Source organism: Odontomachus brunneus, unplaced genomic scaffold, assembly GCF_010583005.1.
Source record: "Odontomachus brunneus isolate Ranch 3 - 2012 unplaced genomic scaffold, Obru_v1 Obru_scaffold_199, whole genome shotgun sequence".
Taxonomy (NCBI): Eukaryota; Metazoa; Arthropoda; class Insecta; order Hymenoptera; family Formicidae; genus Odontomachus; species Odontomachus brunneus.
In genome coordinates, this window is record NW_022639649.1 from 109,047 (window position 1) to 121,670 (window position 12,624).

Below are 12,624 nucleotides of genomic sequence, written 5' to 3' on the forward strand. Positions count from 1 at the left end.
TGCGCCAAGCAGCCAGCAGAAACGCGTTCTGCACTTCGTAACGGACCGACACCGAACAAACCTGTCCTGTCTCGTGGGGGCCCCTCATTGAGAGAGAAAGAGCGAGAGGCAAGGATAGAAGGGGATTCGGTGAGGGCCCCCTTCCCTCTTTTCCTCTGTCTCTCTCTTTCTCTTTATCTCTCTCGCTCTTTGTGTTTTCCTTTGGAGAGAGAGAACGGCGGTACCTACATCTCTCGACAGAGAAGTTCTCTCTCTGCCGCTGCATTTGCAGCAGCCTATCGATCGCCGGTCCCGACAACCGTGGCGGCGGCGGCGGCGACGGCGGCGGCAACGACGGAGGCGGCGACTGCTGCAATTAACATTAGCCGGCTGAAAAATAATGCGCGCGGAATGCGCCGCTCGATCGCGCCCGCGAACGCTTTCGGCCTTCTTTCGTTTTGGTCTTGGCTTTTCTTTTCGTTGCCTTTTCATCGCCTCGTCCGCGCAGGTTTTTCCAACGAACGTGTCACGACGCAATTTGTCCGTCTGAAGAATCAAAATACGCGATCAATTCGAAGAATAATTAAGGACATTTCAATTTTAATTGTTCCTTTATCGGGGTACTTCTACTTTTCTTCTGGTCCTCCGCCTTTCGCGATTTTTCCATCAGACAGGACGATTGTCCTGTCGAATTTCACTTACGCGAATCGTTCGCCTCGCGTTGGCGAATTAAATCGTGCTTCCACCTCTGCTCATCCCGCTGTTTTATTCACGGCTTTTCTTTTATTATTAAGGCGGGATAAGGTTCACATCAGGCGATTTTGTTTTTGCGCAACTCCCCGGTGACTTGTTCACGCTTTTGTCGGTATTTCGCTGACTCACGAAGTTCGCGAGACCGCATGCTTTGCATTTTGCGAAAGGTGTGTCCGAGAGCAGCTTTCTTCGCTTCCGGTAGCAATGTTGGTTAAATTTCATTTTTGTTCGTCGCAATTGCTCTCAGCGAGTGAAAGTGCTCAAACGCGTCGCGCCCAAATCGGATTGTCGGTCGAATTGAGCGTGAATCGGAAAAAGGGACGTTCATTTCACTCGCAGCGCCGTGCCTGACGGTCGCACCTTGAAACATTGAAAGAAGGAAAGATTTTGACGGAGTGAGATTTCATTGGAAAAGTGAAGCCGAGCCACTCGAGCCCGAGTGATTTTTCAGTCGCGCAGAGCTGAACTTTTCACTGTGAATTGTCGAGTGAATATTTTCATTCGAAATTGAACAGTGAATCCAATGCACTTCACCGTCAGAAGAATATATTCACTCTAATCGAGTTGAAACATTCGCTCGTGTGAAGTCAGAATCCACTTCAAGCTTAAGTGAAATATTCACACTCGCGATTTCAGATGGTGATATCTTCATTATCGCTTCGAATCAAAATATTACCATCCTTTATTTGTTTTGAATGAGATCGCACTGCAAGAAATTTAGAAAGTATATTCACACAACACGCATGTCTTAGACTCATATTAATACTTGTTTCACCTGAAACTTGTCATATGAAATACTTGTCATATGAAATACTTGTATTTTTATTCAGAGTTAGATTCAGGTTGCTCAATCGAATTGTATGATATATGTGACATTTATATATATAGAATCGTGGTTAAGGGTCGGTTTATCCAACCTCTTGCTAAGCTAACTAACAGTTAAATCTTATGTCTGTTTCTATCTAATTTAAAGTAGAAACAAAGAGAGACAGACGTATAAGTTAACTGTTAGTTAGCTTAGCAAGAGGTTGGAAAAACCGGCCCTAAGACTAGAAAACTCTCTTCTGACTTCAACTCTGAATTCAAATCTTATTGAATCAAGTTTCAAGTACATGACTATTAACATGAGCCTTAAAAACGTTAAAAAAAATAGAATGTCATTTGGATGTCTTTAAGGTTTGCATATTAATAGTCGTCACTTGAAATTTGTTTTATATGAGATACTAAAGTTTGTATTCCTTGTTAGATCCATGTTTTTCAAATGAATTATATAATATATATGATGTTTATATCTATAATTGCGATCAGACTGAAAAACACTCATCTAACTCTGAATACAAATCCGAGGATCTCACTTCAGACGAATTTTAAGTAGCAACTATTAATGCGCTAACTTAAGCCTTGAAACTCATATTAATAGTCGTTACTTGAAATTTGACCTCACTGGAGATTCTCAGATGTGAGTTTTTTAGTTAAATCAGTTAAATTATTCAGTTAAATATGACATATGCGATGTTATATCTGTAATTACGATTCAACTGAAAAATTCAGATCTAACTTTACATTCAAATCTGAATATCTAACATGAGACGAATTTCAAGTAATGACTATTAATACAGATCTAAAGCTCGTATTAATAGTCGCTCCTTGAAACTTGCACAAGGTAAGATACTCACACTTGAATCTAGAATCTAGATGCGATTTGTTCAGCTTTGAATCGCGATTACAAACTTCGAAACTAATAAATAATTAGTACAGATCTTAAATATATGTATTGCGTTGGGTAAATCGTAATTCAGTAGATTTACAAGATATCTCTTTCTTCCCGTTTTATTATCTCTCGCAACGATGAATAACATTGTCATTGATGAAACGGAATGACCTTCCGCGGGACGAAATGAGCTAGATTGAAAGTACTGTAGAAGTCGACAAACTTCGACTTCAATTGCCGAACGCGACCGGTAATAGGGTATTCGTATACTCTGGCGTCGTCTGATAATTTCCAGATTCAGCTAACTTAATAAAGTATCACATTCCTGAAATTGTACCGCGCTTCGTCGACGAGTGGACCGCACGCTATTGTTATGCTAATTTTGTTCGCTCGAGACTGTTCGTTTCCGCGAATTCTCAACGCGCTGATAAATAAATTCCGGTGATCTCTCGCCGAGCTCGCGAGTTCACGAATTTTACGGACTTTGCAAGTTTACTTTAGCACCCGAATCCAAGAATCTCTCTTTTAATTATTTCAATTTCACGCAATTTTCATCTCACCATCTTTCTCCTTCCAGTATCTTTCATCTTTTCAATTTCCATACTGAATTTCTCAATATTTTGATACGCTGCTTGAGACAATCGGAGGATCGCATTAAACGCATATATGTATAAGCTTATACACAGAAAAATACATACTGTATTCAAGTAAACTTACCGATTTCTTCTTCCATACAGTTTTGTAACATATATTTTTGTAAAAAGAATAAATTTTCTCTTTGAATACATGAATAAACCTTTCTCAAATTTATAATGAGTACACTTTAAGGACCGGTTTTTCAATAGCAATTTAAATTTGGATTCAAGTTTAAACTCTATTGCAACAATACGTTTATTTTGTTTTTAAATCGAGTTTAAGTTGAAATCTAAATTTAAACGCATTGAAAAACCGGCTCTAAGACTATCATCACAGGAGGAAATATCTTTTATTGAAAATAACTATTGAAAGAAAAGAAGCAAGCTGAGTAATCGCTTTCTTTTATCAGTGGAGTGATATTTTTCTGTGTGTAGTTCCATCAAGCAATTCTTGACGTCTTGAACTAAACGCAAGATAAATAAATTACCTAGATCTATCAAGACATTTATCGAAAGTAAAGATAAGATACCAGCTGTTCGCGACATTTACAATTCTGTCTATTAGACGGTGCCACAGGCCACTCGACGAAGCGATTCCCGATTGTCCCGAGTGGCGTGTGACACGATACCGTCCCGTTCAATTTCACAAGCCGGATTTCACAACGGACACGTGTCTCTGATTTCAGTGCAAGGACTGAGCATATCTGGGAACGCTTGAGAAGCACGTCCCCCGAGACTCCCCCGGCCAAAATCACTCGTCTAACCTCTCCCCTGTCCTCCTCGCCCTCCTCCGCACCCCTCCCTTCCGAGAAGATCTCCCATCGAAGCCACAGGATCCGTAACCTCGCAATGGACGGTATGGACAACAAACCGGTGCTGAACGACGATCCCTCGGTCACCCTGACCATCCGGCTGATTATGCAGGGGAAGGTAAGCTGCTCGTTATATTGGCGCAATGGTTTCATCGAGTTATACTGCGCACCTCTTCGCGCGAATGCGTTTAATCGTGTTTATAAAGCAACGTTGCGAGTCCTTATCCGCCTCTTGGTCACGTCCGCTCGTCCTACAATTCTAATTGGGTCCCGTTGCCATTCGCGATTGGCCCGAAATGGGCAGTGTTCTTTTAGTTCAACTTCGACGTAACCACGGTAGTACATTTGTAATTATTAAAGTCGTTCCTCGCCCTCTTCACGGAGAAAAGCCTGACTTGGGGGTCGACTTACTTCGAGTTTGTTCCATCGCGCCGACGAATAATAAGTGCGCGAATGTCTAAGCATCAATTAGTACTTTGGTCCGCGCGATAATAATGTATCCGTCGGTGTTCCGAGAAAACGACATGATTATTTGGCTCGGGGCATAAACCGACGATAAATCTCGAATGCGTCATTTCGCGACCCTCACAGTCACTTTAGAGCGTTCCCTTTTTGACGATTCGCGCGAATTATTTATGAGACGCGCGCACCGACCGCTTTCGACACATTGTGACCGGCCGCGACGTTCTGGCACGTAACGTGGCTCCTATTCTGTCACAATGATCGAACCGGGCTCGTTGTACAATGCCGAGGCACTCGTGTCCCTAAGCACGGGGAATTAGAGCAGTGAGGAGCATTAGAATTAGAATCTACGTCGCGCAGATTGTCTACCAATTCTCAGGTTAAAAGAGACTAGAGAACCCGAAGTTCTCGGGGAAGATCCTTTCCTTTGTTAGAAGCGTCAGGAGATCTGCAGGATCTTCTAGATTTTGAGCATTTCTCCATGAAACTGTCGAGGGACATTTCCCCTTGACTTTTTTGAGAATCAGCCTACGTAAAATTCTTCTTGTTCTTCCAGTATTTTTCCAAATTTAAACTCTTGACCCTGAAATTTGTCCGATTTCACGGCTGAGAAATAGTAGGAAGCGCGTATGATAAATGATTTTATAAGCTGCGTATGATAAAGGAATTTATAAGCCGCAGGTAAAAGTACCTTTTCATTATACTAGATTTGAGGCTTTCACGGCCATTGAGATACAATGGCAATTCCGGAAGCTATACCTAGACATTGTACCTTTTCATTATATTTAGAAATTTAAAAAGTAATGTGAAGATTTTCCTTGTTCTTTTTCTCAGAGTCTTTCCGAACATTTCTAACATTTGGAACTTGTAACCTTGGACACGATTGTACGACTGTAAAATATTAGAAAATTTATGTGTTACCGGCGAAGTGAGAAATCCGGCATTATATAGAATACTTAGGCAATATATATGAAATACCTAGACATTATACATAAATTATATATATTATATATAAAAATTGACAGGCATTTTGAATGCTTAGGTATTCTATATAATACCTGAGTTTCACACAATGTCGGTAACACATACAATAAATTTCATACAGCATAAGTATCTAAAAGACATCTTGGAGACGTCCGAAAGATATTCTCGTTTTAGATATCTTTAGGATATCTCTGGGACGTGCCTTATGCGTCGTCTACAATGTTAGTAGGAGTAATAGTAAGAAAGAGGCAGTAAATAAATATGGATTTGTATGGACCAATCACAATCGATTCTTGAATCGTGAAAATGGAATTGGTCAATTTGCTTACTGCTTATTTCTTACTACTACTCCTATTATCATTGTAGATGATGCATGAGACATTTGTGCTGCTTAGGATAAAGCCATTTGAAATCCGTTAGCAAAAACGTCTTTTCAATATATGTGAGAGTTTAACCTTTCAACTCTCAGACAGGGCGAGCCGCTCATAAGTGATTTTTTTGGAATCTTTCTGCCGGAAAGTTTTGATGATTATGCTACTGAAGATATTCTATATAGACACAAATAAAAATTAATAACATTGTATTATATTCATGCACAGATACGTTTACTTACTGACAATTTCAATATAATTTTTAATATCGAATATGCTGTTACACAAAACATTTTCTAAAACTAGCCGCTCGCCCCACTTGGAAACTTGCTTCTCGAAAGCAAGCATTAAGATTCTTGCAGAATGCCAAGCAACAGGCAATAGGAACAGGGAATAGGAATTCGGATTGGTCAATTATTTTTATTCCCTGTTCCTATTAGCTAATGCCTATTTCTATTGCCTGTAGCCTGACATTGTGCAAGAACTCTTAGACTCGAAAGGTGTTGAAGAGATTTACGACTGAAAAGTCGGGAACAAGTCTTCCTCCAAAAATGTACGAGTGAACACTAGCGAATTACTGGCGCTATTCGACAGTAGAAAAGAAATAAAGCAGGAGAGGTGAGATTGAAGATTACGATGTCATTAGCGTACTTCGTTAGTATTACTGCGGCAGTAAACTTCACCTGTGCGACGAGGCGCGCATTTAAGGATCAAGTAACCGTGTCGCCTGAGATAATGTCACTATCAAGGCGACACGAAGCCATTCGTCATCGTGAGACGCGCGTTGCACGTTCTGTCTCGCTGAACGTGAATTGAAACGTCGCTCCTGCGCGCTAAAGTATCATCGGGAGCGTCTTCAAGTTCGCTCTTCGAGTTCGGATAACGTCCGCCGAGACGTGCGAGTATCTTGACGCGTCGCCAAAAATTCCAAATTGCTGCATCGCATTTTCTGCACGCTCGAGACTGTACACGCGCGAGGATAGCGAGTTTTCCTTTTTTCTCCCTCCGTTTATCTACCAGGTCTTGACACAGTCGCGATTTTCATCCGCGAGGAAGAACAGATTCGACAGAGAATCGTCGTTTCTCTCGCGATTCGTTGCCACTTCGCGTTTTAACATTCGTCGTTAAATGGACCGCGTTAAATTTGCATCGATTTGCAAGATAATCGCTCTGTCCTCGCGAAGAAGCGCCGACGCGGCATACTTTTCGACCGACGAGTCGGGAGGGGGGGGAGGGCGATTTTCTCCGAGATGGAGGAAGTTGTACGCGCGAATTCCGTTGCAAATAGTTGGCGAGTATCGGATATCTAGTCAGGAGAACGAGGCCGTGATCGTCTGATGTCCCGCGCAACTTTCCGATCGTGTTGCAAAATCTACTCGAATCTTCCCTTTTCGGCCATCTTGCGCTGTCCGATTTTTCACAAGGATGTCCACGTCAACGGCGGCAAAGGGACTTTTGCGGAATTCCGATTCGAGATCGAAAGGAAGGATGGAACTGTCGGCAAGAGATCGGGACGGATTAAAGGACTGTCGCGCGATTACCACGAGCGTTTTAATTCCGCGATGACAGGCAGGAAACGCTCGTGGTTGTCGGCAAAAGCAACTTCCGATTTGCGCCGTAACTCTGCTGTGTCTGCTAGCTTTGTATGTTAACGTCTCCCCTCCCCCTCCTTTGTGTTGGATATATCTGCGGGAAGAGAGAAAAACTGGTGGTTTTACTTTTGTCCGAGGGCTCGTCATCTGCGATCGGAAATCCATTTTTAGTGGTTGAGCGACTCGTCGCGAGCTGAATGCTTGAATCGTTAACTACCAGGCCGTAAAATCGATCCGAGAGACCCATCGCGCTCTTTATCTTTTCGGAAAAAGAAACGTAAACTCGCACTTGCAACAAAAAGACGAGGCTTGACGCATTTGTTCAAATAAGCATTCAAAAAAATATTATTTTGTCTTTAACGGAATCCTCTAAATCCTAAAGATTTTACTCTTTTATATATATATATATATATATATATATATATATATATATATGACTTCAAGAGAATCCTTCTGAAATTAAAAATATTCCAAACGTAATATTATTAAGATTATAGAGGAATTTCATTTTTTATCCGTCTTATAGACTTTGTTCTTAATATTTCCTCTAATAAGAAGGCTTTTTGCTTCAAATATAAGGGAAAAAAATTAGAATAGTGTCTAGTAGATTTCCGATTGGTAATCCACTTCATTAAAAGAATCCAATTAGAAAATTGAATTACACGAAATGGTAGTTTGCAACTAGTTTTATTTTTTACGTGTTTAGTGACTTTTTTATATAATATAATAATCTCGTTAAAATTCTCGCGTACGATAAAATAATCTCGTGCAATATCCTCCAGGTTATATCTTTCACACATACGCGAAGGGGACGAAGTTTCACCGACGCCGTGCGCGATTCGACGCGCGTGTCGCGATAATTGCGTCAGCCGCGTGAAATTGTCGCGAGGCGGTATTTTTAGAGCGAGAGAAAGAGAAGGGAAAAACAGTAAAAGGAAAATATCTCGGCAAAATAGCCTTTCGCGGAACAAGTGTCAAAGTTTATTTAGCCCGGCGCTCGTGTCGGCCTACCCTCGTTCCTGGGAACACGTCACCTACCGCCGTCTCTGCTCGTAATTAATTATCGTGCGCGAGGTGCAATATCGCTCGTCGTAGCACGAGTAATTAATGTCCGCCGTCTTGGTAATTAATCCCACCAGCTAGACGCCGATGTCCCAGTCGATGCGCGGTTCTTTTCGCGGGCGATCACGCCCCTGCCAAGTTTACCGACTCGCGCTATCAGGTTTTAATGCAATAATCCGAGACGCCAAATTTCAGGAAACTTTTTAACTCGGGGCCAATTTTATTTTATCCAGCCGATAATTTGTCTGTGGATCCGAAAAGTCGTCTGATAAATAAAATACGGAATAGCGTGACGGTAAAAGCGTTTATATCGATTAGTTCAGCAGAAGCATTCGATTGTTTGTAATTTTGTAATAAGGAACGTAGATGACATTTTGTTTGTTTTTAAAAAAAATTCGACGCGTGTGTCTGACTTGTTTGAAACAATCAAATCCTCCCGTGAATTATTAGTATTCACGGAATAAAAATACTTAAAATTTTTTTTAGATATTTTTCCCTTAGAATGTATATATTATGTTAGTTATATTAGCTATATTATTAGTGTTGATATTAAATTATAAATTATAAATTATTATTAGCTATTATTTATGTTATTTATATAGACACAGTATTATTATTTTAAGTATTTTTTTATAAAAGTACAAAAATAGATTGCGCGATAATGGAAGAATCGCTTTTTCAAATGTCTGTGTTATCTGTCGGACATTAGAGATATTGGATATTTTTTCTTTATCTAATCTTAATCCTCAATAAATGTATTTATACAAGCACGATCAGTTTCAGTCATCACTTTAGACTCCGAAACTACCAATCGGGATACATATTTTGTATTTGATCTTCTTGTCTGGCGTTATTGGGCAACTGAATCCACAGTACCAAGGCAAGATGGTCATGTTATTGCATGTTTGTATTTTGGTTATTACAAAACAAAATATATATATCAGCAGGGTGTAGTGAGGATTAACATATAGAAAGAGGGTGCCTCTGTCGTGTTTATACACAACAAATCACAACAGTCACAGCGATTAGTTGTCTGAGGAGTTGTAACTTAAAAATTTTGAAATATGGGATATCTGGTCTGTCACGGGACTTATCACAAAATACGAAATACAGTCATTCATGGTAGAGATGCATTCTGTGACTCATCGTTCGATTATTCCCGACTGAATAACGTGGCGTAACCTGAGCTCAGGCCGGGAAACCCGCGCGGGTAATGAAACGGCGCAAATTGGGTTGGTTGCGGAAGAAATCCCGAGGTCAGGAAACGGAAGAAATAAAGGACCAATCTTCAAAGCCATTCTCACACGTATACACACACACACACATACACGTTCACGAGTTCGTGCTAAAGTGCGGCATAGAAATTACTGCATATTCCTGCATATTTGAATGATACTCGGCCGCTTGAAGCCCTGCTCGTTCGAAGTTCGACTCTCTTTACTCCATCGATACGCCTTGCTCTTCATCCCTCTCTCTTTTAGAGGGTTTCCTAACGCTCCGTCGACCCTCAGCCGGATCTGATTCTTCTATCGCGCCCCTAAACGCACCCCACGTCGCCGGCACGAAGAAATATTCCCGCGACAAATCTCATTATACCGGTGTTTTTTCGTCCCGACGATGACGCCGACGTCGTCAGGGTATATCCAAGGATTTTCCTCCCGCCCTTCTTTCCCGGCCTCTCCTCTCGTATATTTTTTCCCCAGCGTATTCCGCTTGTTGCTACAGCGGAGTGAAAATGATCTCGCTCGGAGATTGATCGCGAAGGCAAACACAGCCGGACTAATTACGCGTGCGCTCGCCGCGAGATGATAAACAAGAATCAGTCCAAAAAGGTGACTGTAAACATCGCGACTTTTCCCCTTCGCGAGCTGACTTTGCTTTTTGTTTCAACAAAACGTTTCATTCCTCTTTCCCCCAATATTACTCGTAATGTGTCGTCAATCCTGTGATAATTTGATGCTCATTTAATGTTATTTCGTCGCGTCGCGCGCGCAGTTTCAGTTCTTATTTGGACAGTCGTCGTTTTGGAAACTTTCCAGATTCTCCTCTAATGAATCACTCGAAACGACTTTCTCTCATTTCTACGTAATATCACACATATCGACCAAGATTATTATCAGTGTGTGTGTGTGTGTGTGTGTGCACGCGCGCGCGGCTCTTGCTTGTTTCTAATGGAAACCGTTGCCGCGACACATCGATCGCTATCGGCTCGTCGCGTTGACGTTGCAATTCGGACATGGCCGGCGCGCTGTGTTGATCTCAGGGACGTTTATTAATTATACGCTTCTTTAGCCAGTGCCGTCGGCACAGTCGCAGAACGCGCGTATTGCAAAACTGTCGCACTTTGGAAACCTCGCAAGCACGGCTAAACGGATAGTCGAGCGAGCGGCCTCTCCTTCTCGCGCGAAATAAATACGTCTGGCCGCATTTTTGGCCGACCAACGGGCATTATGTCTCCTCAGGAAGAGTATGCACCGTCTCCTATTGGTGAACGGGCTGGACCCTGGCCAGGGCCAGAAGCCAATCGACTAGTGCATCAAGAATTATTCGTAATTCAATTATCTTACCGATTGTGAACGGACGCCGAGGTCGATCGTAGAAGTCTCTCTCGCTCGTCAATTTTAACACGCATAAATAAATGCATAAAATCGCCCAATTTCTACTAAGGACGTTGCATTTAGTTGGAATTCAGCGAATATCTGATGACGTTTATCATTACTTATTTGTTAGAATTAAATTTAACCAATTAGTATTTTGATTAATTTTTACACATTGTGCTTTGGAGGACGCACTTATCATTCATTTTTGCTTTTGTGGCTTCAAAAGTCACGTTCTATGCTTTCTCAACGAACGATAATATTGAGAGAGGGCTGTAGTCTTTCGACGTTGCGTTTAGTTGGAGTCTAGCGAATGTCTGGTGATGTTTATTATTACTTATCCTCGTTACTCATCACAATTTAACCTCTATAACTATAGCTGTAGATAAAAGCAGCTATAAGCTATAGCTGGGAACATTGGTACCCCGATTCCATCGGCTCCCTCCATTACGCGGCGTCGTTTCCCCCGTTGTTTCGTCGAACAATGTCACGGTCGTGTCTCTCCTATCTGTCACGATACAGCGGGATACGACGTAAATATTTGGCCGGGCTCCAAGCTTCAGCTTATCTATCAGTCTACGGACTCTGTTCGCTGTTATCCCAATATTTTCTTTCCGTCTTGGCTACGCGGTGATCAGCCACCTTCTCCCTCTCCCGCTCCTTTTCTTCCCCCGGCCGGCCGTCTCCGTCCATTGGGTGTCGCACCGGCGGTATTTAGTCGACGGACGACAATTAGTAACTCTCGGAAGTGGGAAAAGGGGAAGGAAAAGGACGCTTTGTTTTACTCGCTGCCTCCTCACGTTTCCCCGATACGTTGGTGTATCATCCTCTTCCGCGGACTGGCTTTCGGGCACATCCCTGGACTCTCCGGTGAGAGTTGGACCGCCGCCAGTGACGTTGGCCAAGCAATCCTTGGGAATCGTCCCTGGTCGCCGGCACGCGATCGTAGCAACTTCTCGGTAGTTTCAGTAATTTTTGCCACAGGTGCGCCGCATTTTTGCGAGGTGATACCCACGATCAAGTTTGGAGCTGCTTGTCCATAGGACTTCCTTAATCTATCCCTCTCCTGGGGCGCGCAAAGCGAGAAAATCTGTCTGGCATGCAAAATAGAGCCACTTTGAATTTCGTCTCGCCGAGTCGGAGTCTCCGGGGACTCCCTTTGTGACTCCGGTAATTACATTCTTGCTAATAATCTTTTCATAGATTTTTTTTTTCTTTCCTTTTTTGTCGCTCACGCCACTTGTTGCACTTTGCGCTTAGAGCGTGTTTGTTTCGCGCTGATGCCAGGTAGAGACGAGGGAGAGGGGAGATGGGTAAAGAATATAGGAGGGCAGAGCCGAAATTAGCGCTGGAAACGTATTTCAGCGCGAACGCGTGGATTCTTCTCGGAAAAACATTCCAATTATCGATACCCCGTCATACGTTCGCCGCAGTTTTGCGACGTTTCGCGTATAACAATGGCGCAGATACAGGACGGCGTAAGTGGGACGGCGTATTGGAAAACTTTTAATCCCATTTCATAAAAGTAGGTTGCACTCTCGAAACTATTGACCGACAGTGCAGCTATACATAGCGGCACTCTCGAGCCGTGGATGGATGCCGTCATTCGTGGGTGGAGGAGTGGAGTTGCGGTTGAAGAGTATAGAGAGAGAGAGAGAGAGAGAGA

General features: G+C 42.4%; 1 protein-coding gene across 6 annotated transcripts in view; it reads left to right on the forward strand.

Annotated features, from left to right (window-relative positions):
* LOC116852000 (poly(rC)-binding protein 3) overlaps window positions 1–12,624 on the forward strand; it is a 158,769-nt gene that overhangs the window by 105,651 nt on the left and 40,494 nt on the right. For all 6 annotated transcript variants that reach the window (XM_032831949.1, XM_032831951.1, XM_032831948.1 and 3 more), the window contains one exon: window positions 3,765–4,008. In XM_032831949.1, the coding sequence (XP_032687840.1) occupies window positions 3,928–4,008 (81 nt within the window). In that variant the 5' untranslated portion in view covers window positions 3,765–3,927. Of the gene's footprint in view, window positions 1–3,764; window positions 4,009–12,624 lie in introns of those variants that run through there.